Source organism: Aethalodelphis obliquidens, unplaced genomic scaffold (assembly GCF_003676395.1).
Source record: "Aethalodelphis obliquidens isolate GAN/ISIS:26980383/991018 unplaced genomic scaffold, ASM367639v1 scaffold33, whole genome shotgun sequence".
NCBI lineage: Eukaryota > Metazoa > Chordata > Mammalia > Artiodactyla > Delphinidae > Aethalodelphis > Aethalodelphis obliquidens.
The window spans coordinates 16954601-16978908 of record NW_020837977.1 but is presented as its reverse complement, the minus strand read 5'-3'; the positions used below and the strand labels follow the sequence as shown (position 1 = coordinate 16978908).

The following is a 24308-nucleotide window of genomic DNA, read 5'->3' as shown; positions in this document are numbered from 1 at the left end:
GTTGTTTGAATTCTCACCTGGATTAAAGTTTTGATGCATGATGTTCTGACTTTTTTATTTACAGTTTCTGTCCTTCCTTTAAAGGTACAAAAGTTATAAAACAAAAGAAACCCTAGAACTTTACGTTTCATTTCAGCAACCGAGTATTGTCCTAGAGGCAGCTATTAGAATCTTACATTTATCGAATGAGAAAATATTTAAAATTCAAAGGGAAAAAATGTTATATCAAATAGAAATTTATCATCTATTAAAATTTCAGGAAGATCTACATTATCTAAAGCCATTCTATAATTTTTATTCATATATTTTGTGGAGTTCACATATCTTTTTCTTACAGCAAACATAACACTGTAGGCCACAAGAAGCTGCAGCACTCTTGTTTAATTAGCAGCAAATTAATATTTTATATCTGGGTAACTGGACAATAAATAGCTGCTTCTTTGGGTGTGGATGTTTAAAATGTAGTTATCACTGCAGCTTCATAATGTGATTGCTAATTTACAGAGCTTATACACACACAAAAAATACGATCTTTGTCTATATTTTATACAAATACAACAGTAGTTTGTGAATACATTTTAAGTACATGATATACATGATAAGCCATTTGATTTCCCATATCACAGAATAGCGATTTTAAATGCAATAAAAATATACAAAATTCAGCCTGGAATGCAGAGTTTTTCTTTTCTATTTTGACTCAAAACTTTATCATTAGAACATTTTTAGAGTACTAGTCCAAACACTTTTTCCATCAGCTAAAAATACAATCTCAGCAGTCCAGCTTATGTTCAGGCATGATGCAATCCATTTCCGAATGGATTCCCAGTTTTTGTTAAATTCAAAGGGCTGTTAGTAACATACAGCATGTTCTTCACGCCACACCATATCATAAAGCCCACGTTTCGTTCTGAGTTATAGTCACCTTGTGGACAAAGCTGGGTTTTGTTCTGGTAACATCTGCACGTCCGAGATTTCCTTTTGCAAGTGCACATGAATACATTGTTGTGGGTGGTGTAAAAGTCTTGTTAAAGACAAATGAAGTCACAGTATAAAAATATATTGTACACCTTTACGCCTAATGTAGTCCTTTTTTTCCTATGGATAAAAAAAACACGACTGAATGAGACAGAGAAGTTTGTAGCACCATGAAGAGTTGTATCCCAAGTTACATTAGCAGCATATGATCCAACAGAATATTGAAGGAGTGCTTCTGAGGAGATACACATTCATTCTGGTTCATCTGTACCACTGAAGCTTATACAATGAAGTGTTTTATACATTAGCAATAGTTCTGTTATTTCTAAGCTAGATAACTTATCAAAAGACACTGCCTTCCATCCTCAGAGGGCTGACAACGTTGGAGAAGGGCCTGGGGGGTGAGCTGAGCGTGCCTTTACCATTGTGGGTGGGATCATCTCGATTTAGATGATCAGAAAGGAGCTCTGTATGGGTTTTTAGCACAGAACTACACAACACAACTTATGTGGCTCTATGGGATCACAACAGACTATCTGTGTGGTAGACAGCTGCTGACGCAGTATGAGAAAAATAAGACAAGGTCAACGTAGGCACTCATTTCTCAGAGATAACAGTCTGCCACTGCTAATGAAGAATACTCAGTATCTGAAAGATCTCCTCCAACGCCACATGGATCTCAGTAGGCTAGAAGCAACTTGGGTGAACTGGTATTTTTTTTTTTTTAATTTACATACTGGGAAGACAGTGTGTTTTGAGACACGTAAACCTTGTAAAAAAATAAACCATTGTAAAACCTTATGAAAAGACACACACTGATTCTGTGCAATATAGCAAATTGATAAGAAAACACTGTAAAAATGTACCTGTTTAAAATACCATCTACCATTTTTGAACACAAAGCATTATATATCAAAGGCCTACATATATATCATCTAACGGCACTTGAAACAAATTATAATAAGTCTTAAAATAAAAGGCATAACCTATAAGAAAGTTTCTGTAAAGGTTTAGATTCGTTTTGAAAGTGCTATATCTTGTAATATGTGTAGTATAGAGGTTGACCAAGCTCTATTTTGTAAAAAAATATTGGCCTATATATGTGTATTGCTTTCTAGATGAATGATCCTGAAAATATGTACTCTTTAACATTCATTATTAGCTTCATAAAGCAATCAGCTCTGGCTCATGTTTCAGTCAGTATATGGTTTTTAAAAACCGCTACTGTCCAAATTAACACAATACGTCACTATATTCCACAAGTGACTAAGAATAGTAAAAGCACAAGCAACAAATAGGCAAAAATACACAGCTTGGAAGAAACACGAAACGAAATGAAAAAGCTGCACAAGGAGTAGTGCATCATCAGCCAGGACAACGTTCTGGAAAATGGAACCTGCTAAGAGGATTTTAAGATGCACGTTGTAACAGTGACCAACAGCTATAAAGGTGGTATTTGCATCCATCGGTGGAGAATATTGCTTACGGTGTCAAGATCCTTCCACACTCATGCTTTCTGTGTCTGGTGATCTAATTTGTACAAACACATGGAAGGTCAAACTGAATGAGGTTCAATATCTTGTCTGAGGTCCAAATCCTAAACTGAAATATTTTTACTTAATGATAATCCCTTTTTTTTTTTTTTTTTTTTTTTTAAACCAAGCAAAGGCACTACTAGAAATTCCAGGGATGATGATTCTGGCCACCGGAGAATGAAAACAGCATTGGCAACAATTATTTTTAATCACATCCAGTTGACATAAAAATGTGTCAATTTTTTTTTTTTTTTTTTTAGGAAAAAAAAAAAAGAGCCAGTTCGGTGTTACAGCCTTGTCAGACCATTGTGCAATTAAAATAAATGAGTCAGCCTCATGTTTAATATAGATTCTCTCAAAAGGGGTTTAGTGACCGCTACAGTCAATTTAAAAAACAAATTAGCTGAATTCCCTCTTACTTGGAAATGTTATTTCAAGTCTGTGGGGCAGCAACAGGCAAAGGGTGTACATATGAAAATATGAGTCCACAGTTTTAGCACTGGTGCCCTGGAAGATATGCCTCCACGTATTTGAATTCCACGCAGGGCGAGAATTAGGCTAAAAATATATATACCTACATGGCACCATTCCCCATTTCCAAAATGCTTTATTTAATAAATCCTGGTACTCCCTTTTTAATTTTTTTTTAATTAGCAGTGAAATACAGCCTACTAAGGCCAACGTCTCAGTTCGTTATTCTGATTTCTCTTTAAGCAAATTTTAGACAAAATAAAGTAGTGCTTCCACACTTGTATTTGTGATTTCTATTTAAAAATAGGTTTTCTATTTATTTGTGCTCTGTCACCAGATTTCTTTCTCCTTTTTTTTTTTTCAATGGTGATTAAAGCAATATTGAACACTAATCATTCAACTAGTGATTTAAGTAAGCAATCTGTTTCATAGAAACTAAAGGAGGCGGAAATAAAGCAGAGCTAAACGCCTACTTTCAGAGCAAATATTCTCCTAATCAAAAGCTTAGGAGCAGTTTGAAAAATTTTAAAATGTATTTCCTTATTAACATATATAATTTTAATGCCTTTGGAACACACTTTTTTTAATAAAATGTAACTTTTAATAATAAAATTTAAATACATACGTATAAAAACTACTGCTCCTAGGATTAAAAAAAAACAAACAAACATAGGAGCATGATAAAATAACAGGAGCCCAAGCTCCTTAAGAGCCACTCTGATTCTATGAAGTGCGACGTGTGTGTACATACATATAATATATATAGTGAAACCCCCATTTACATTATTACAATTTACATTTCTCCACAAATTATACTACTCCCCAATATTTTAAATAGTGTATTCTATTCAGTAATCCGCACTCATTTTTAGGAATTCTTGGTAAACATCGAAATCTGCAGTGATAATTGGCCCTATAAAAGGGAAAAGAAGCTTCCACGTAGGGCAGATGAGTGCTCAGAAATATTTTTCTCTCTCTTTTTTTAAAGAGATATATACTCTTCTATAAACCCTCCCTCCTCATACCCACCCCAACAGACAGGGTCCCCAAATAAGGTGTTAACAAGTGCTTACTAGATATGTTTCTTAGGTTGATGCCCCAACTGATTATTAGCAAAACAGAATAATAATTCGACCTTTGAGAACATATGCTGGTTGCCTAACATGAAGAAAGCCCATAGTAACTGTTGTATTCATTGAACACAATGTTCTCGATTGTTCTTTTCACAATCACTAAGATAGTGCTTGTTTTGCCTTACTTTTCTCCCTCCCTCTACAAATTCAACTTATTTGCAACGTTCCTCCTATTTCCCAGGGACGTGTAAAAGTGGGGTTTTACTGTATATATTTTTAGTCGCTTAAGACTTTGTGGTCATTCCTCAAATAGTTTTCGAATGCATTTAACTTTAAAGTCTCCGTCCAAAAATAGCAAGGAAAGATGAATTAACACTGAATAAGAAAGATGCCATGGGAGCAGGGCTGTTGTTTTGTTTTCTGTTTTTGGTGCTTAGGGACCACGAACTGCCTCAAATTCAGCAAGAAGTGACATAAGCGATGTGCTTTGACTTGACTCCTAAGGGATCTCGTTTCCACCCAGGCGACAGGGGACGCGATCCCCAGACAAGTTCCCAGGCAGAGCTGCAGGTCTCACATCTGTCTCCCCGCCTAGGGTCTCTCACCCTAGAAGCGGAGACACCTCCCCTCCGCCCCCCTCCCCCCCATCCCCTGCCGGGATAAACACACCTGTGTTCCCCAGCGGCTCTGGACTCTGGACCGACTGTACACTGACAATCCAAGGAGAACTGCTGGCTGTGCTTGACCTACCCTCTGGCCATGGAAGGTGGAAACGACGAAAGAGATCCACCCAGAGACTGACTGAAGACTCTGACGCCATACACTATTAGTGTGAATCGAACGAAAAGAGAGCAAGAAGTATAAAACGTGGCAAACATCCTGTGTACTAAATTAAGGCCAACTCTTAAGTAACGTGGAATGCCGTGTCACCTTACTAGGGGTCTCTTTTTGCTACAGATACTGGTGCTTTGTGTTTCGGTTTTGTTTTCCTTACATGTGCATGATAAAGACGGCAAACATTTGAGCCAGACGATAGCAAGTCTTCAAAATATACTGACCTGAAATTATGGTCTATCTAAGAAACATATGTCATGTCCCCAGACTGGATTCTTAATTCATTTGAAGCTTTTGATTATTAATCCATTTAGAGGCTAGTAGAAATTTTACAACTCTCAGGTCATTCATATACATTTTAGAAAATTTAACTCTCTTGCAAAATTTTTTAATGAGCCAAATGTCAAAAGGTAGAGCCATTGTTATTGGACAAAAAAATGAAAAATTTAAGATCTAACAGTAATTGGAACACGGGGTTGGTAAGACTTTACTACTAATAATGGCTTTCCTGTATGAGAAATCATCTTAAATTGTGACAGTTGGCAGTGAGTCAGGACAAAATACCCAGGTAAACATAACTGAACACAAATGGTTCCCAAGCTCATTTAAAAAGCTAGTTTCTATTTTATACTGGCTTAATGAAAACTGGTACTATACAGAAGCAGAAATTTGTATACTGTCTGCAAGTAGGCACTAAAATAAAAATGGTCACCTAAGGCAGGGCTACACACACACTTCTGTAACGGATCCGCATCGTGGAACCTACTGAAAAGCTTGGTGGAAACGTGGCAGCGTTGTGCTTGTGCTTAAACTACTGGTGAAAGCCGCTGATAGTGAGTGCAGAGAGCCCAGACCTATGGTGCCGGCAGGATCCGGAAGTTCCTGGGTTTGTGGCGGGAGCTGAGCCACAGAAGAATGTGCCTCCTCCTGCGGAGAGCTCACCCCAAGGCTCCCCACCGATATGGGGTTATAGGGGGGACCGCTTAATGGTATGAAATTAAACAGCTGAGAAAAGTCCAACGCTGCTGTGTTCAGGGGCTCGCTGATAGAAATCGAGCTTTTTGACAGGGAGAGGTCCCCCGTGCCGTCATCCAGCGACCCGATCTGCGGCTCCAACGCTAGCTTAGACGACGATGCTTGAGAGTCCTGGGAAGAGGGGGGCACGCTGCCTTGCAGTTCCATCAGGTAGCTCTCGATCTCCCCCTTCAGCGGCTGCTCCTTTTCGGGGATGGAAATGGCGTATGAGGTAGAACTGAACGGGTATTTGAAAGAAAGGTGGTGAGAGGGGTGGACAGCATCCATGTCTATTGGGCACGTCATGCCCAAAGGCAGGGTTGTGATCATCTGGTGGGCAGATCCCGAGCTCTGCATGGACTGGAACGGAGTGTTGTAGAGGTTCAGCTGCAGCGTGTTTGTGAACGGCTTCGACAACAGTTCGCTGGAAGGCAAGGACATCACCGGGAGGAGCTCGTCCTTGATGGGCACGGAGACGTTGCAGGTAAAGGGATCCAGGAAGTCCACGGGCTCCGTCTTGACCTTCCGGAGTTCCTGGTTGTGACTCTTCTTCATGTGCCGCGTCAGGTGGTCCTTGCGCCCGAACCTCTGTGCACAGTACTGGCAGAGGAAGTCCTTCCTTCCCGTGTGCACCACCATGTGTCTGCGCACGTCTTTGCGCGTGTAGAAGCGGCGGTCGCAGTGCTCGCACTGGTGTTTCTTCTCCTTCACGCCCCCCGACGACTTGCCCGCGTGGGACTTCAGGTGCTCCAGCAGCACGCCCGTGCTCTCGAACGTCTGCAGGCAGACCTTGCAGGTGAGGTCGCCGCTCGTGGCCGCGTGCAAGGCCAGGTGCCGCTTGAACCCGAGCTTGGTGTTGTAGTTCTTGCCGCACTCTTCGCACGTGAACGTCTCTTTGTTGGGGTCGTGTGTGTGCAGGTGATTCTTCAGGTGGTCCTTCCGGTGAAACATTTTCTCACAGTAATTACACTTGTGGGTTTTCTCGGGAGAGTGCGTGGCCATGTGCCTTGAACACAGACATATTCTGTCAGCATCACGACAAAAACCGCCCGACCTCACTGTTCAAACGGAAGCTAAGCTGCTAGGCTAACCCAGAACTTCCCTCGGCTCGGACACTCTTTTAACTTAATATGCATCTGCTACGAGGGTAGTTACCACACCTAAACACTGCAGAGCTGGAGCCATCTAAGTTGCCACTTTAGTTTTCACTGGTTTTTAGCGATTACAAACGTTAACGAGCAAGGCTGAATATACTCACGTTAATGTCCACACCCTTTTCTTGCAATTTCTTTTTTTGTACAAACGGAAATTCTACTCTCATTAAGCATTGCATTAAAAAAAAAAAAAATCCAAAAACACTAACCCATAAAAGTCTGTGACTCAGAATGCTAAAACTAGCCAACGTCTAATCTACTTAACATTTCTCTCTGCAAATCAGCGGAAAGATGTGGATACAAATATATACGTTTACAATGGCCTCACATGGCCAACATAATAGAAAATAGAATCTGAAAGACAAATAGAGTTTAATACCTTTGTAATTTGTACTTAGAAACAAAGGCTTTCGTGCAGTCTTGTTGTATGCACTTGTAGGGCCTCTCTCCTGTGTGAGAGTAGGAGTGGACCTTTAATTTCTCAACACTGTTAAAGGCCTTGTCACACAGTTGGCAAGGAAAGTTTTTTCTTGTTTTGGTTTCACCACGCTTACGTTTCCCTGAAGGGACTTTCTGGGTATCTCTTACTTCTGACAAATCACCAGGAATGACAGTGGCCATCGCAGCCTAAACCAGGCCTTCTTGTTGGACACTTGGGAACTGCCCAACTCCACTAAATGACTTAGCTTTAGGTGGCTTCTCAAGTCTCATGTGGTCGTAAAAGAAAGCAAAAAGGGACTGGAAAAAAAAAATAAGAAACAACTAGTTTGTAACTAGATTTAATTTTTAAGAGTTTTATTTGCTATGTGATGCTTTTGAATTAAAAAAGAAAAAGAAACCATAAAATGGATTCAGCTGGTCTAATGTAATATCTGTAGGCTTCTTTATATTTGTCAAAACACATATTAACGCATTGCTCAGAATGAACAGTTCACAGATCCCCTGAAACCCCACCTGACAAACGTCGTACTCAGGGAAAGCGGTCGGGAGCTCTCGGGAAGCATCAAGTCATGACACCAGAAGTGGATTATTAAAGCCTCACTTCTTACAAGGGACTAGAGAACATAAGTCTCGCTAAGCACATAAAAATGTTTCCGCAAATGTTTTAATGTCTAAAACTCATTTGTGCAATAATTTGTGCAAGCCAGGTCTAGTCACGCTCCGTGTTATAGGAAAATATAGATTAGCAGCCGAAAACTCTTTCAGGCGCCTTGTGAACCGTTTACTCCAGGGAAGGAGTGCTCAAGGCACAGACACCAGACGCCTGAAAGAGTTGAACGCATCGCCCAAATTGAAAATTGATTCTTTATACCAGTGTCATCACACACAGAGGGATTTCTGAGTCAAGAGCAGAAATGACTTGTCTTCATAACAAACATGCATTCTTGAAATGGTAAAACCTTTTGGTGTTACATTAGATGAGGATCAGGGTTCCCTGTCTCTTGGGTGGAAGCAATGATCTGGCTGGAGTAATTTCCCCACCGTTGTTCACATCACAGGAAATGATGCTGTTCTTTGGGCGCCCGAGGTGAGTGGAAGAGCCAGAGCTGGGGGACCAGAGTCTCTGACACACCTGTGACCCGTGTGGGTGTGAGCACACCAGTGGGCCTTGTGGCTTAGAGCACAATACCTGTGCAGGGATGCATCAGTGTAGAGGTGTGGCAGGTTGTAAAAGGTGTGTCAGAGTTTCAATTCATTATCGGTGCTGTGAGAAGGAAGGAAATGTGTATATTGTATGGCAAAGAGTATGTCTACCTAGACAAAAACTCAAATTGACTGAAACCTTTGAAAATTTGTGGACAAGAGATAGGAAATATTATCAACTGTATTTCTCAGAGGAAGAAACCAACTCCCCAAAGATCCAATTGATATAAACGAGTTAAATGGTTCCTCAAGGTTCATGAATGCTAGTTTTTAGCAAGGTATTTATTTTTAAGAGACACAGAAATAATACCAGCAACCTCTTTGAAAAAGATCTGATTTTAAATTGAAAATTGGCATGTGGCTAAATGACTGTCATCAACTACTAATCAATTGGATTTCTCATCCTATCATATATTCAGAAAACAATGAAAACCAATTTCTTTGTTTCGCTTGTGTTTTGGCATCAGACTGACACTTGCCCTCGCGAGCTAGAAGGATGATCTGACTTTTGCAGATTCCAGTTATCCTTTTGCAGGAGCTCCAAATTTAACCTACATTTTTGTAAAATTAAGTGTACATTACAACAGATCCTATTGCATTTTAATGTAGAGGCTATCATTAAACAGGCAAAATATAGCAATTATCCACTCATTTGATTAAAGTGTACAGCATATGGGTAAATTAATTGGTGTCTGGTTCACACAGCCTTTCTTCTTCAGTAGGTAGATACAGGCAAGGCCTTGCTACACGCTGTTCAAATTGCCTACGTCTCCTTTGCAGTTTAAAACTGACATTAACACAATGAATGCAACTGACATTACTACTGCTAACACAGTATGTTCCCTCTGGTTTTAGATTTTTCTGCATCTCAAGGACTTGTTCTTTTCCTGTTATATTTTCATTCAAGAGACAGCTTCTCTGCCTCTCTCAGAAATATCTAAACAGCTATTCTGCTGTAACCAGTAATGACACTGTAAATTGGTATAAAGCATTCTGCCAGAGCAGGAAAAAAGAATAATTTTGACTCTCTTATTTCCTAACATGATGCTTTTGTGCACCTATTTAGAACATTGTGGGAAACAAGCTGATAAACTTTTCAACTGTAAAATCAACATGGAATGCGAAGTATCTAAATCCCTGTATACAGCTAATATCTGAAAATATTTCAAAGACTGGTCGTATTTTGCCATTATTGTGTTATGAGACCCAACCATAATTGGGCAGAGAATTCCAGTTGAGAAAAATAACAACTTCTAAGTTACTGAAAAGAATGTACTAAAATTGCACCATGAAACAACAAACATTTGATCATATGAAAATTGGTGATACTCAATATGGAGTAACAAATGAATTCTGTTATCTTTGGATGTACAGACTGAGCAATGAAGAATTGCAGATTTCAAATATTACACTTTTCTAAGACCAGCTGAAATTTTTTCATGGCTAACAATATCTTTTATCTCAATATATTACAAAACTCAAATTACTTATAGGTGCATTTAAGAACTACAGGATAAACATAAAGTTGCGAGCTCAACATTGAATAAAAATCCAAATTCATAATATTCATAGCAATCAAATACTTTAAAGATACGTGCATAAAACTATAGTGATTTCTGTTCAATGCATACCTGATGACAGATGGAAAAAGCGTCAGACCTTGATCTTAGCCAGTTCCATTGACTCTTCGTGGAAGAGAGCGGAATCCAGTCCTTCCCATTTTGGCCAATCTATGAAACAAAAAATAAGAATGGACTACACTCTAAACGGAACCAGTCCGCAAGTGATGGAAAATACAGGATCAAAGAATGGCAATTTCATGACACATGCTTTCATTCCGTACTCTGCTGAAGAGTCATGCATTAATTTTCACCAATTGCAAATCTTTATTAGTTCAAAGCACATTTACATGACCAAATTAAGGCAGAAACAAAAAGTAAAACAGTGTTACCTAGATAAATGGCATTTGGTGATGCTGAATGACTCCCCACTTCTTTCCCAAATTCAATTTAATTTTTTAAACCTAACTCGCCTACTGAGAGAAATGGATATTAGGGTTACTATTTGTAAACCAAACGGATCAAGTTTTCATTAAGCTAAATAATATTCGGGAAGAGACAAGCGCAGTTCTCTCCCGGGGAGAGCACACCTGTAGCCTGACAGCAGCCAGCAGGCTCCAGAGGACAGCACCTCCCAGGCTCACACGGCACGCGACGGTGCAACGTGGGCTTCTCTGGGCTACATCTGTGTTACCTGCGATACCTGCCAATTTATTTCTCAGAACGCTGCAAGTGCTGCTGAAATGTAGCAATAACTCTGTGCTCCTTAGATTTCAAAAGCATGCAAGGGAAGTTAAATATAGGTTTGCTACAGGAGAAGCGGTGTCAGGAAGAAAGCATCATTTGGTTTTAAGAGATCATTGTTGAGAAATCTTAAAATATCTTAAAAAATGCTATTAGGAGCATGATCCTCAGTAGACTAAGAACGCGCATAGAAAAAAAAATCTAATAATTCTGACTGTACACGTAAATGTGAAAAAGAATAATGGTCAAAAAGCAGAAAAAAATCAGAATTATCTGTTATAGAGAGTACAGGGTAGTAAACCCTGAATAGTTTGAAGATGACCATTCAGAAATCATGATTATGACAACTTGAGAGGGATAATACAAATCAAATAGTTAGAATAAGATTCACCAATGACAGGTTAAATGAAAACCATTTTACTTAACATTCTAAACACGAATCTAATTAATTTCCCCTGAAATCAAATTTTCACATACTTTAAGAATTTGATGATGTGTAAATAAAATATTTAATAGAGGGCATTCAAGCATCATTACAAAAATACTAAGGGTATATTTGAAAGCAGCATTATTCTCATAGTTTAAAAGACAAGAAAAATAAAAATTTAGACTAATAAAGGATGTTTAAAAAGTTAAAGCAAAAGCTCAATTTTTTTTGTAAAGCACAGGACATGCATAAATGGAAGAACTGAATTCTGCACATCAAAATTGCAAAATAATAAAATTAACTTTGTAAATACTTACTTGCCCAGGGCACATACTAAGTTTTGGGTAGGCTAATTAAGAATACGAAAGCCTATTTTGTGCATTGTTATTTTGATAATGTAAATACCTTACAACTGGAGGGTGTTTTCGTCTCTATTACCTCCCTGGAATTCAATGGACCTGAGAGGTGGATGCTTTTATCACCATATCCATTTTAAGGTGAGAGGCCCAGAGAAGCTGACCATCTCGACAGCATATATGTGGTCAGGAAGGGGCTAGTGCCCTACGTCACTCTTATTCTACTGCATTCTAGGAGAAGGGCTGATTGGCAAACCAATTTGAGAGTGGATAAATCCTGTCATTGCACTTAAAAGGCGAGAACAGGTGACAGTACCTATTTCTCTATCAGAGCTGCCAATACGATCCCCAAACAGAAACACATTTAAGATTTATAAAGTTTCCTTTAAATAAAGACAGTTGGTAAAGTAATCTTTAAGTAATCTAAATAGCAGTTAAAAGAACAACTAGTATATCTGTCTTAGTGGACAGTGATTTGGGTAGAAAAAAATCTAAAACCAAAGTTGACTAGTGAACAATAAAATTACATATTTTTTCCCCTGACCAATATAAATTTTATTGCATCTCAAATACATCCATAAAAGTTTTATTTACGCTTACTGTTCAATGGCGTTTGTAATAAAAATCCTTTAGAGTCAAAATGTTTCAGTACAGTTTAAAATTGTATGTCTCTCGATTTGAAATGTTACAATAGTCTACAAATTACCCCAGTTGCGTATTTTATAGCTTGAAATAAAATAATAGATATCATTTTCATTCATTTTATCACAAAACATAATTCCAAAGTCATGGTTAAGTTCCCTAAATTCAGCCTAATTATTCTGAGTTCTTATGAGTGGCTAATTATTTTCCCAAACAAAGGAAACCAGAAGCTGTTTAGAGTTCATTATTATTTGGCTTGGTATAATAAACATAAATACAGTTTCCATTCATGGAATCCTAACTAAAATGTCAACTAAAATTACCTGTGTATTCTCTTTTATACTGTTAAGAAAAACTTTTCTTTAATTTATTTTTAACATTTTTATTGGAGTATGATTGCTTTATACTGTTGTGTTAGTTTTTGCAGTATAACAAAGTGAATCAGTTATATGTATACGTATATCCCCATATCCCCTCCCTCTTGAGTCTCCCTCCCACCCTCCCTATCCCACCCCTCTAGATGGTCACAAAGCACCGAGCTGATCTCCCCGTGCTATGCGGCTGCTTCCCACTAGCTATCTGTTTTACATTTGGTAGTGTATATATGTCCATGCCACTCTCTCACTTCGTCCCAGCTTACCCTTCCCCCTCCCCGTGTCCTCAAGTCCATTCTCTATGTCTGCGTCTTTATTCCTGTCCTGCCCCTAGGTTCTTCAGAACCATTTTTTTTTTTTTTGTAGATTCCATATACATGTGTTAGCATACAGTATTTGTTTTTCTCTTTCTGACTTACTTCACTCTGTATGACACACCTTAGGTCCATCCACCTCACTACAAATAACTCAATTTCGTTTCTTTTTATGGTTGAGTGATATTCCATTGTATATATGTGCCACATCTTCTTTATCCATTCATCTGTTGATGGACATTTAGGTTGGTTCCATGTCCTGGCTACTGTAAGTAGTGCTGCAATGAACATTGTGGTACATGACTCTTTTTGAATTAGGGTTTTCTCAGGGTACATGCCCAGTAGTGGGACTGCTGCATCATATGGTAATTCTATTTTTAGTTTTTTAAGGAACCTCCATACCGTTCTCCACAGTGGCTGTATCAATTTACATTCCCACCAACAGTACAAGAGGGTTCCCTTTTCTCCACACCTTCTCCAGCGTTTATTGTTTGTAGATTTTTAAGAAAAACTTTTAAAAAGCATTGTGACTACTATTCTGAAAAGTCTGCAACAAAATTTGTACTCCAGTTTTTCTTTTTTACATATCGAAGATTGGTTACTATGCTTTTTCAAATAATTAAAGTTCTTTGTCTTGATCTAAAGAATCATGAAGCAACATAGAAAATATACATCTACCCATTTCAAACTGCTCTAAGATGAAGTAACACTTCAGAATACCTGCCCAGTTTTTGCTGGTACCAGAACAGATGTTTTTTTCCTAGGGCAACTTTGCATACACAAAAACAATAATTAAAGGGGATACAGTGTGTGTACGCGCACACAGGTTTATTATCTCTGTGTTTTACATTCTAAAACGGTGACTCACACACAAAAAAATAACAAGGAAAATGAATCATACATCAGAGGGTCTACTAAAATGAATTCCTATGAGGATGCTGGCAACAGAACAGGCCTGAATTAAAACTGTTTCTGTACTTAAAATTTCACAGTTCTAAAAGTCACTTCTCTAAGAGCTGTGAAGTTTTACAACACTTACCTGCATCAATAATTCTTTCATATTTAAGTTAAAATTCAAGCATATACTTTGCAAATTAAGGGCAAGTGCTATCATACTCAAAGCTTTATTCTCCTTCATGCTAATCATAAAACACCATTAGTAAACAATTCAGAAAATGTCAACATTTGATTAAAACGTGCTTTTCATATAGAGTAAATAGGTGGGTTGCAAAAGGAAATTTACCAGTAGTTAATACTTCACTTTACATGTATAAAATACAATAAAGCTTTGGATAATGCGAAAGAAATTATTAATACCATAACATAACTGCAGTCAATTCTGAAGGGCAACAACACACTTAGAACGCTTCTATGATCCTGTACGATAATGTGGACATTTTGACAGCATTCAATTTTTGTAGGTCTGTAAAATCACTTATTAATTAAAGGAAAAAACATATCTTGCAAGTATACAACTCTAAGACAGCATTAAAAGTAGACGGTAGGCAGCGTTGGGGCAGGACCTGTGTTAGTTTCATTCGCTGTTGCTTCCCGTAAAAGGAAGTAGAATTTTTGTTGAGTGAATGAAAATAATTAAAGCAGGACAAGTGCTTTCCAGCGAGGAAGTGAACTCTAGGCTCAATCCCCACAGTAGACACAGGACAGAACACATATACCTAAGTTCAATAAAAAATAATACAGTGTGGATACAATTTGGTCCAACACACTAAATTAAGTCACTAGAAAGGGACTCCCTAAACCTAACAGCTATTTCTAAGGCCTTAGATTAAAACAATAGGAACTGCAGGAAAAGCTGTCTAAAATACTCGTTTTGTTTCAGAAAACAAGCATCCTCTGATTGACCTCACTGCTGAGGAATCAACTAGTACAAGTGTATAATATCCATTTGGTCCACATTCATTCCTAATAAAAATTTCTAAAGTGCAAACATGCCTGGAGCCTGCGTCCATGACTGCATAGAGCAGGAAGGATGGCTAGATGGTTAGGTAGTTAGAGAGGCTACTGATGCCGCAAGAGGACAGCAAGGAGAAGGGCGCCCGCCCAGAAGCAGGAGACGTGGCAAAGAGCGGGGCTGCACCTGACCTGACCCGACCCATCCAAGTTGTAAGCAGGTACCCAAATGACTCATACCCGGAATACCCAAAATTACAGAGCTTATCTTCCTATGGTAGATGTCGTTAACTGATACCAATCAACTATAAGGATGCCTTTTTAGAATTACTGTATGTGATATTTTCAACTTTTGAGCAATTCATTAAAGGGCAGTTCTAGGACAACACTTTTGAAACTTACCATGCAATTTAGCCTTACAATATTTAGAAAGGCTTATAGTTAATATACAAATACTGAAAGCCAACAGAGATGTGAAAGGAGTAGCAGACCTATTTGCTTTTAGGAACCAAGAGGAAAAAGTCAATGAATTCCAAAGTGGAACCAACAAATTCCAACATTAGTTCTCTTATGTGCACGACAAGGAGGTTCCTTTGGGGGCCACCTGGAGCCTGGGTGTGGTTGTTTATTTCATTTTCTAGCATCCCCAGAAAAATGAAGAGACCATCTGATGAAGATGGATTATTCAAACACATTTTATCTTTCAATTCGGAAATGTTTTCCTTGGTTAATTCTTTTACGGAGCAAAAATGTCACGTTAGGTTATAAATTTTTCTTCTCTTTTAAAAGCTCTTTTAAGGATCCATAACTTAGAAGTTAGGCATTTCCTTTTAACTCCTATGTGGGAGATTTTTCCTCCTATGGTTGTATATTCATTTCAAAATAAAAAAACCTGAAAACTACAGATGGGCGGTATACCAGGGTATTTTCATTCTCTTCACATGGGCAATTAGTACTTGCAAACAGGAAATGAGAGCAGAATGGTGCAAAAGAAATGATGCCAGAGAGGGACAGAGAGAGAGAGACAGAGAGAGCACAAAGCATCGCAGTTACATCTGAATACAGAGTAAGATTGCTTAATCACACGTTAACTATTTTTAGAGGTTTTCCTTTTTTTTCTTTTTGTATAAAGCACTTCCAAAATACTGGTGCTCAGGCTAGCATTATAAGGTAGGCAGCTCGCAGTTCAGCTAATCTGAAAACTGCATGTGTCCCAAATTATGATGAGTTGTTTTTATGTTTTTCTTACCACTGACCCCTTAAATTACCGGGGCTTTAAGAAAAACGCTTGACACCGACTATAAAAATGTTCACACTGAAGGACCCCAAACATTTGGAGGGCGTGCCTCTGTTCATAAATGGCTAACTGCCTAATGCTATTAAAATCGCAGATATAGCATCTCCCAGGCTTCAAGTTTGACCTTCCCAAGCACACACACTCAGTCTGTCTCTACCTATACATTTAACAGGAGGCAGAGATAGCGCACCATAAAACAAGAGGGGCGAGGAAAGAAAGTTTCACCTAGTTACAAAAGCTCATGCAAAGAACTAGTGTCAAGCCATCTCAAAGTCAAGCGCACTTTAAACGTAGGCCCGTGCGGTGGTACACGAGACAAGGCATAACTGTTGTGAGGTGTGTGTGTGTGTATGTGTGTGTAAAATCTTCGGGAGCACCAGACGACGTAAGGACAGAGGAACCCACACCCGGGGGAGGCTCTACGTGTGCCATCACCCTGTCCTCCCCGAGCTGCACCCGTGTGACTGTCCAGGGCAAGACCCCTTCTACTGATTCCCACAGAGTTGAAGGTGAATGGGATCCGCTCTGGGCAAGACTGTCAGGTCAGGGGACCTGTGCCCTCCCTCCAGCTGTGTCACAATCAGAAGAGAACCGAGAATTAGATCCCTTGACCGATTTTACCTGAGTGAGGATAAACTTTTTCCAGAATGAAGTTTTTCAGAACTCTACCTCTCTGAGCTTTTTACCTCTAACATGGATTGTAAAACTCATGTTTCAATTACCTGTCTCTCCCCCGGGACTGTAAATTCATCTGCAGGGAGACCGTCAGTCACCCCACATCCCTGGCATGGTGCCCTGGCCTGTGGTGACACTGGATGAGTATTTGTGGAACACACTATAATCCCTTTAAGGAATTTCAGGAATCAAAGCAAGCACGTCAACATGGTTTAGGGTTCTGGAAACCTCAAATGAGTTTAAAAGCAAGCTGAGAAGACAAACCCCATAGGATGAAGCTGTTAGTTCTGGCACAGGGGTGGAAACCTAGGGGGGCACTGCAGCCCCTGGGAGGCCGTGGGTGCTTAAAGCTAAGGAGGCGTGGGCACGTCCACTCACAGGCCCGCGGGGCACCCGACGGGCGGGGAGGCACCCCCCGGGCGGCACTCAGTTGGCCTGGATTTTCAGAACGTTTCTGCTGTCAAATGTTCTGCTCCATAGCTCGGCGAGCACATGGAACCTGTACTCGTTATGACTTATTGTCGGGAAATGAATGGTTTTATGGGAAAGAAAAAGGAACAAAGTAAAGTTCAAAATCTTTAAAGAGGATGTTCTTCCTGTGATATTAAATGGGGGGATGAAAACTGAAGATGGCAGAGAAAATGTTTGACTGGTTACAGATACAAGAGAAATGAAAAAGGAGAGAATCTGCATAAACAGAGTTGGCTAAGTAAAAGTAATGAAAACATTTTTTCTTTCTCTAACTGCTCAAAAACAGCTTCATTACAAGAGAGTGTAAAAACTACAAGGAAATAGAAAAAGAAACAACTCCATAACCCGTAACACTGAAAAACCATTAACATCTTCATATATAATTAAAGAATACTTACAACATACGAACAACTAACAGTTTATTCTGACTTGATTTTCATGCTTACTCTTCACAGTGTGCTGAGATTAGAGAATTTCAACCAGCTCAGTTTACGGGCCTTTTATCCGGTCAGAACTCTGTCCCTCTGCACTGTGAGACCCTGCCTGGCTCTCGGCCTCGGCTGCATCCTCCTTTTCCGGGGTGCTGCCCGCCTGCCGTCGGTGGAGTTCAGGGCCTCAAGCCCATCCTCTGGCCCGGGCCCAGGTTCCTAAACCTCCATCCTGCATTTGAGGTCCCGCTGACAAACTTACCTGGTACCATATCCACGTGTGCCTGGGTTTCCAAGTATCGCTACACCTCGATCTGTGCCACTGAGCTGCACCTTACAGGCTGGGAAATCTAGAAGCCTGAGTTGTCCTCTTTCCGACAAGGCCAGCAAACTGCTGCTGTCCCACTGAGGTCCTCGTTCTAGCATCTGCCGCATCCCAGCCAGCGGAACGAGCTCCCACCTGCCCAGAGTTAACCAGACCCTTCCCAGTGGACAGAAAGAGATACAGTGGCACCACGGGATAATCTATCACGCTGGGCAAGACTCGGAGAGGGAAGAGCTTACGAGTTTATCTGCGGGTGATTTGGGGAACATGGACCAACAGCTTTTAGAGCAGCTCTGCGTTTTGTGCACAAGGTAAGGAAAAAGTGCTCGTTGCCACGATTCCAATCCTTCCATTAGACTCTGTAAGTATTAACGCCGTCCTGTTAAACATGATACATTTTGATGGACCTTAAAATTATAGTAAGTGGCATGCTTATTATGTGGCAGGCTTTTCAAAGCTTTTCACGTCATATCTTAGATTATTGAGAAGCTGGAATAAGTGATCACTTTGAAAGCCATGCCATATAATGATAAAAGCCACCTACCTGGGGCCCTGCTCCAAACTCTAGCAAGGCAACCTTATTAATAGACCATCACAGAATGAAGCATTCTGGGTGCCAAATACGGTCAAGGCAGCACCAAGAGGCAACCTAAAAAGAAAAGAAGAGTTAGTTTGAAATTCCAAAAGTCAGACCCAGCTTGGCTAATGGCATATGAACCAAATTGGTTCTTTTAATTCATTATCACTTATTCACATCTTTATACTTTATTGGAAAATCTATCTCAAATTCTGTTAGGAACAAATGTGAATCACATGAAATATTTACAGTACGTTGAAAACTGAAAAGTAAACAGATCAATATCCCTAGATTTAGTTACTTCCCCTCGAATCACAATGAAATTATCTGGGTTGTTTGTATTTTTATTCGGTAAAATATTATTCCAAGTTTACTGCTGTTTCTCAAAATTGCTGCTTATTTTCTTCATTGATACTCTAGACACATCCATGATTTCCTCTGTAACACAGTTTTGAGAAAAACCTCTTGGGTTGTATATTTTGTTCTGAATAACAGGTGAGGGAGAAATCCTGCTGGACGAGTGTTTCCCTCAGGCTGTGTGTTCACAGGGAGGGGTGCACCCCGAAGAAGAGGCAGAACAAGGAGAGGGGCGATCGCCCAGCTGCTGAGCTGCTCTTCACGAAGAGGCCACTGGTTTTAAAGTGAATTCGCAGGTGGCAGGCAAGTCCGTCTTCCACACAGAGAAAACCCCAAATGAATTCTGAAGCACCCAATGTGTGCTCGTCCTGAGCTTCCTTATGTTGTGCAGGTTATGAAGACCTACACCTGCAGGTGCTGACCAGGAAAGAAAGGAGCCCCAGGAGCTCTGTGCAGAAACCACCTGCTTCACTTCCCTGGACCCGGGGTCAGCGTGCAGCCACATGTGACCACCCCTCCAGTAAGATAGACAGCTGACACCGACGTGATAACTGTTACCAGCCTCTATCCCATGTGGCACAGATCTGAATCACTGGGGATGCAAACACACGGGCCCCTGTTCTCGAGGTGCACAGGAGCTGCAGCTACAGGAAAGACGCCTATGTCAGGGCAAGCAGCGTGACGGTTAAAGTCAAAGCTGCCCTAAGGCGGTATTAGGGTGACCACTCGACAGCAAAAGCAACATTGTATGGTATAAACAAGTGACAGAAGATCAGAAAAGGAGAAGAATACCGTGGACTTTTGCCCTGAAGGATGTACAACATAGATGGGAAACGGGGTGTGGGGAGCATGCCAGTTAGCCAGGACTCACAGGTCACCCCTGCGGATTACAGAGTCCAAGGTGACCCGTGCTGCACAGTTACAGCCGTCCTAAGGGTTCAGATGCGAAAAGTGCAGGGACCGTCGCGCTCATGTACTAGCGATGAGAAGCAAGTGTGAGTCAGCGAAGGGGTCCACGGCACTGAGAACAAGTACGGGGGAGGTGCAGGGGCGGGGACTTCAATGGGATGCAGGAAACAGTGCTGGACGAGCACACAGCACAGAGCTGAAAACCAGCAAGAAGCAGCCTGTCCCAGAGAGAGGCCGCCTGTGAGCCGACAGTGCTGACAGAGGACATGCGGGGGGTGGGGGGCAGAGCTGGCTGAGTCGCCTCCTGTCACTCAGGGCCAACCCCGTTACCGGTGGAGCCTCCTGACCACCACGGTAGGACCAAACCAGGCCATTTAGAGGCCGAGTGGCAGGCTGAGCATCGAGAAGGAAGGAAAAGGTGGCACAACCCACAAAAAGACAGAGCTGCTAAGGGTTCCGGAGCGCCCCTGCCACTGCTGCACAGAGGTCACCACTCAGGCGTGAGGACACCAGCCTCCAGCAAGGAAGAGTGTGGGGCGGGGCGGGCGGTGAGAGGCCGGGGCCGGGAGGACGGGACGCACCTCCACGTGGGTGCCAGCGGAGGGCCAGCAAGGGACTTGCAGCGAGGAGGAGACAGCTGGGCGCTGGAGGAGAAAAACGGTAGGGCGCTGGTTAGAGGCGGCGTCGGGGTGCCTGGCGGGAGAGAGCAGAGAACGCTGCGGGGCTGAGGATAAAGAGGCAGGGGAGAAACGGAGACAAGACAAACCATGGCCAAGAAAACGGACACGCTTTCCTCGTCCATGATTGCAGACCTAAGACAGATGCGCACTCACCAGGCAAGTTTTTTCTGGTGAAAGGGGTAAGCGATGCAAGGAGTTTGCTTAACTTGGCCCGTGTCCACAGAGCCCAGTGAGAGGGGTGCATCTGGTAAGGAGGCAGGGAGAGCAAGGCGCTTGGCCTGGGGACAGCAGCCGAGGTTAGAGGGACCCTGCGGAGGACAAGAGAGGGGTGTCCAGGGGCATCCCTGAGGCTTTCACAGAAACACACTTGCCATAAAAAATTAAATTTCTTAAGATACAAGGACGTGATGCGCAGCACAGGGCATAGAACCAATATTTCATAATAACTTGAAATAGATTAAAATCTATAAAAATATCGAATCACTGTTACATACCTGAAACCAATATAACATTGTAAATCAACTCTACTTCAAAAAATGATTTTAAAATTAATTGAAAAAATTAAGTGTCTTAGTTATTGCTGTTGGGAGTGTAAACCATTGAAACTTTTCTGGAATACACTGTGGAAATAGGTAGTAAAAGCTAAGCGTACATGTATGGTGACCTGATAAATCATTTCTAAAAGTATAAGGAAAAAAGCCGAGAAACGAAGATTTAAGTACAGGCATATTTTAAGAATAAAAGTTGATAATGTCTAATAAAAGGGGTAAAGTAGCATATGTCTATATGATAGGATAACTACACAGCCATTAAAAACATGCATTTAAAAAACATTAAGTCACATGATTAAACACTGATATAATGCTCAAATTTTTAAAAGCAGGACATGGAATATACTCTGATTCCAATTTTGTAAAGTCACACTTAGAACTACTCCGCCCCACTCCGCCACAATACCTTTAAATGTACCTCGGTAAGTTATTAAAAAATTAGCAAGATGTAGGCTTTATACTCTTCCGTATTTTACAAATGTCTTACTTTTATAATTAGAAAAAATCTTTTTACAAAAAAAAAAAAGGTTTTTTTGGGGGAAGAAAAAGAACTTGGATGCATACCTCAGTCCATATACAAATGGATCATGGACACAAACTTAAAGCCCAAAACTATAAAAATGCGAAGAGGAAACAAAGATAAACATCTTGTGACATTCAGTCAGTCAAATATTCCTTGGTTGCAATACTAAAAGCACGACCCATAAAATAACAAATTGATAAATTAGATTCCATCAGACTTTAAAACTGCTCTTCAAAAGGCAATGTTAAGAGAATGAAAAGACAAGCCACTAGAAGACTAGAAGAACAACTTTGCTAAGCCTGTGTAAAGAAGTTGTATTCAGGCTATAGAGAGAACTTCCAAAACTCAACAATAATAAAACAACCCAGTTAAAACATGGGCAAACTATGTGAATCGACATTTCACCAATAAAGGTACATGGATGACAAATAAGCACATTAAAAGATGCACACCATCACTGGTCACTAGGGAAATGCAAATCATACCACAAGGAAATACTGCTTTCTACACACTAGAATGACTACAATTAAAAAAAAAAAAAGGACTTCCCTGGTGTCGCAGTGGTTGGGAATCTGCCTGCCAATGCAGGGGACACGGGTTCCATCCCTGGTCTGGGAAGATCCCACATGCCACGGAGCAACTAACCCCGTGCACCACAACTACTGAGCCCGCGCTCTAGAGCCCGCAAGCCACAACTACTGAGCCCATGTGCCACAACTACTGAAGCTTGCGCGCCTAGAGCCCGTGCTCCACAGCAAGAGAAGCCACCGCAATGAGAAGCCCGCACACCGCAACCAAGAGTAGACCCCGCTCACCGCAACTAGAGAAAGCCCGCACGCAGCAACGAAGACCCAACGCAGCCAGAAACCAAAGAAAAAGTGACCGTCTGATTGTATCAAGTGCTGGTGAGTATGTGAGACAAGTCTAACTCATACCGGCAAGAAGGTAAAAATGTACAATCACTTTTTAAAAGCTTGGCGGTTTCTTGAAAAGTTAAGTATGTGACACAGCCATTTCACACCTAAGTATTTACCCAGGAGATGTGAGAACAGATGTCTATACAAAGATTTATACATGCATATTCACAGCAGCCTTATTTGTAACAGTAAAAAACTAGATACAATCCAAATGTCCCTCAATGTGTGAATGGATAGTCAAGCTGTAACGGGTTCATGCAACAGACTAATAACCAGCAATGAAAAGGAACATACTACTGATACACACGGTAACACGGGTGAACCTCAGAATAATCACGTGGAGTGAAAGAAATCAGGCAGAAGCAAAGAGGACATATCGCGTGACTCCATTTATATATGATTCTAGGAAATACAAGCTAACCTGGAGTGACGGGAAACAGCTCAGTAGTTATTGGGGACTGGGTGGGATCGGGGGGCATCACTCACAAAGGGACATGAGCAAACTTTTGGGAATGACGGTTATGTTCACTATGTTGGTTGTGGTGATGGTATCAGGGATGTATGTCGCAACCTGGCAAACTGTACACTTTAAATATGTGCAGTGTATTAAATATCAATTATACTTCAATGAAGTTATGAAAAAGGCCAAGTTTTCGTACTGAGAGAAACTTAAAATTAATGAGGCCAAGACACAAAATCTTCTTATGAATTTACTGAAGTTCGCAAAAAAAAAAAAAAACCCCACTTTTCTGTGAGATGATAAACTCATGACTAAATCCTTTATGAGGGTTATGACACAAAATGGCTAAAATCTTTTCTCCCCATGAGGAGGGGGAAAAAAAAAAAGATGAGCGGGCTACTGGCCTAACTGTAAGGGTCACACTGAATCCTTACTAGAGAGGATAGATGTCGAGGCAGTTCTTAGAGCCACATTCTCAGCTGCTGCCCTTGGAGGAGGCCAGCGCAGCTCACCTGTCCCTTACACACTGGCACATCACGCTCCGTGATTTAAAGGCTCCAGGAATACACTGTAACTGGAACTGAGACGTACAGATAATAAACAGTTCTGGGATAGGTTCCATTTATCAAATACCAAAGGAAGTACTCACTGGAGAGTTTCACTTCATCCTGGGTACAGGTCTTTTAAATATGTTAATTAGTGGTAGCCTTAAAAAAGAAAGTGTCGTGCTGACTAGTAGGCCTGCCTTTGAGTCATTAAAAAATTAAAGTAACTGTTGAGCCAAGACGACAAAAGTATGAGTAAGAATTAGCCAAGCCTGGGCAGGTATGGCAGGTGGGGCGTTGGACACTGTTGGTGGATCTGGATAACTTCAGGCAATTGGTTATTTTTGGAGCCAAGAGTGACAGAGACAGAACGAAGCTGGAGATGGTGGAGGAGTCCTGTACGACTCATGTTATCGAGGGCTGAACATTTTAAATTATTCTCATGGGGCTTCCCTGGTGGCTCAGTGGTTGAGAGTCCGCCTGCCGTTGCAGGGGACGCGGGTTCGTGCCCCGGTCCGGGAAGATCCCACATGCCGCGGAGTGGCTGGACCCGTGAGCCATGG

The 24308-nt window shown here is 41.0% G+C and overlaps 1 protein-coding gene across 3 annotated transcripts in view; it reads right to left on the bottom strand.

Moving 5' to 3' along the window:
• Positions 1-525: 525 nt before the first annotated feature.
• Positions 526-24308, bottom strand: part of PLAG1 (PLAG1 zinc finger) — a 50876-nt gene continuing 27093 nt past the window's right edge. Inside the window, exons 1-4 of one of the 3 annotated variants that reach the window (XM_027128059.1) lie at positions 18771-22431; positions 10335-10433; positions 7439-7797; positions 526-6911 (exon numbers count right to left, since the gene is read on the bottom strand). In XM_027128059.1, the coding sequence (XP_026983860.1) occupies positions 5654-6911; positions 7439-7680 (1500 nt within the window). In that variant the 5' untranslated portion in view covers positions 7681-7797; positions 10335-10433; positions 18771-22431 and the 3' untranslated portion in view covers positions 526-5653. Of the gene's footprint in view, positions 6912-7438; positions 7798-10334; positions 10434-18770; positions 22432-24308 lie in introns of those variants that run through there. The other 2 variants (XM_027128058.1, XM_027128060.1) reach the window with 2 other exon arrangements.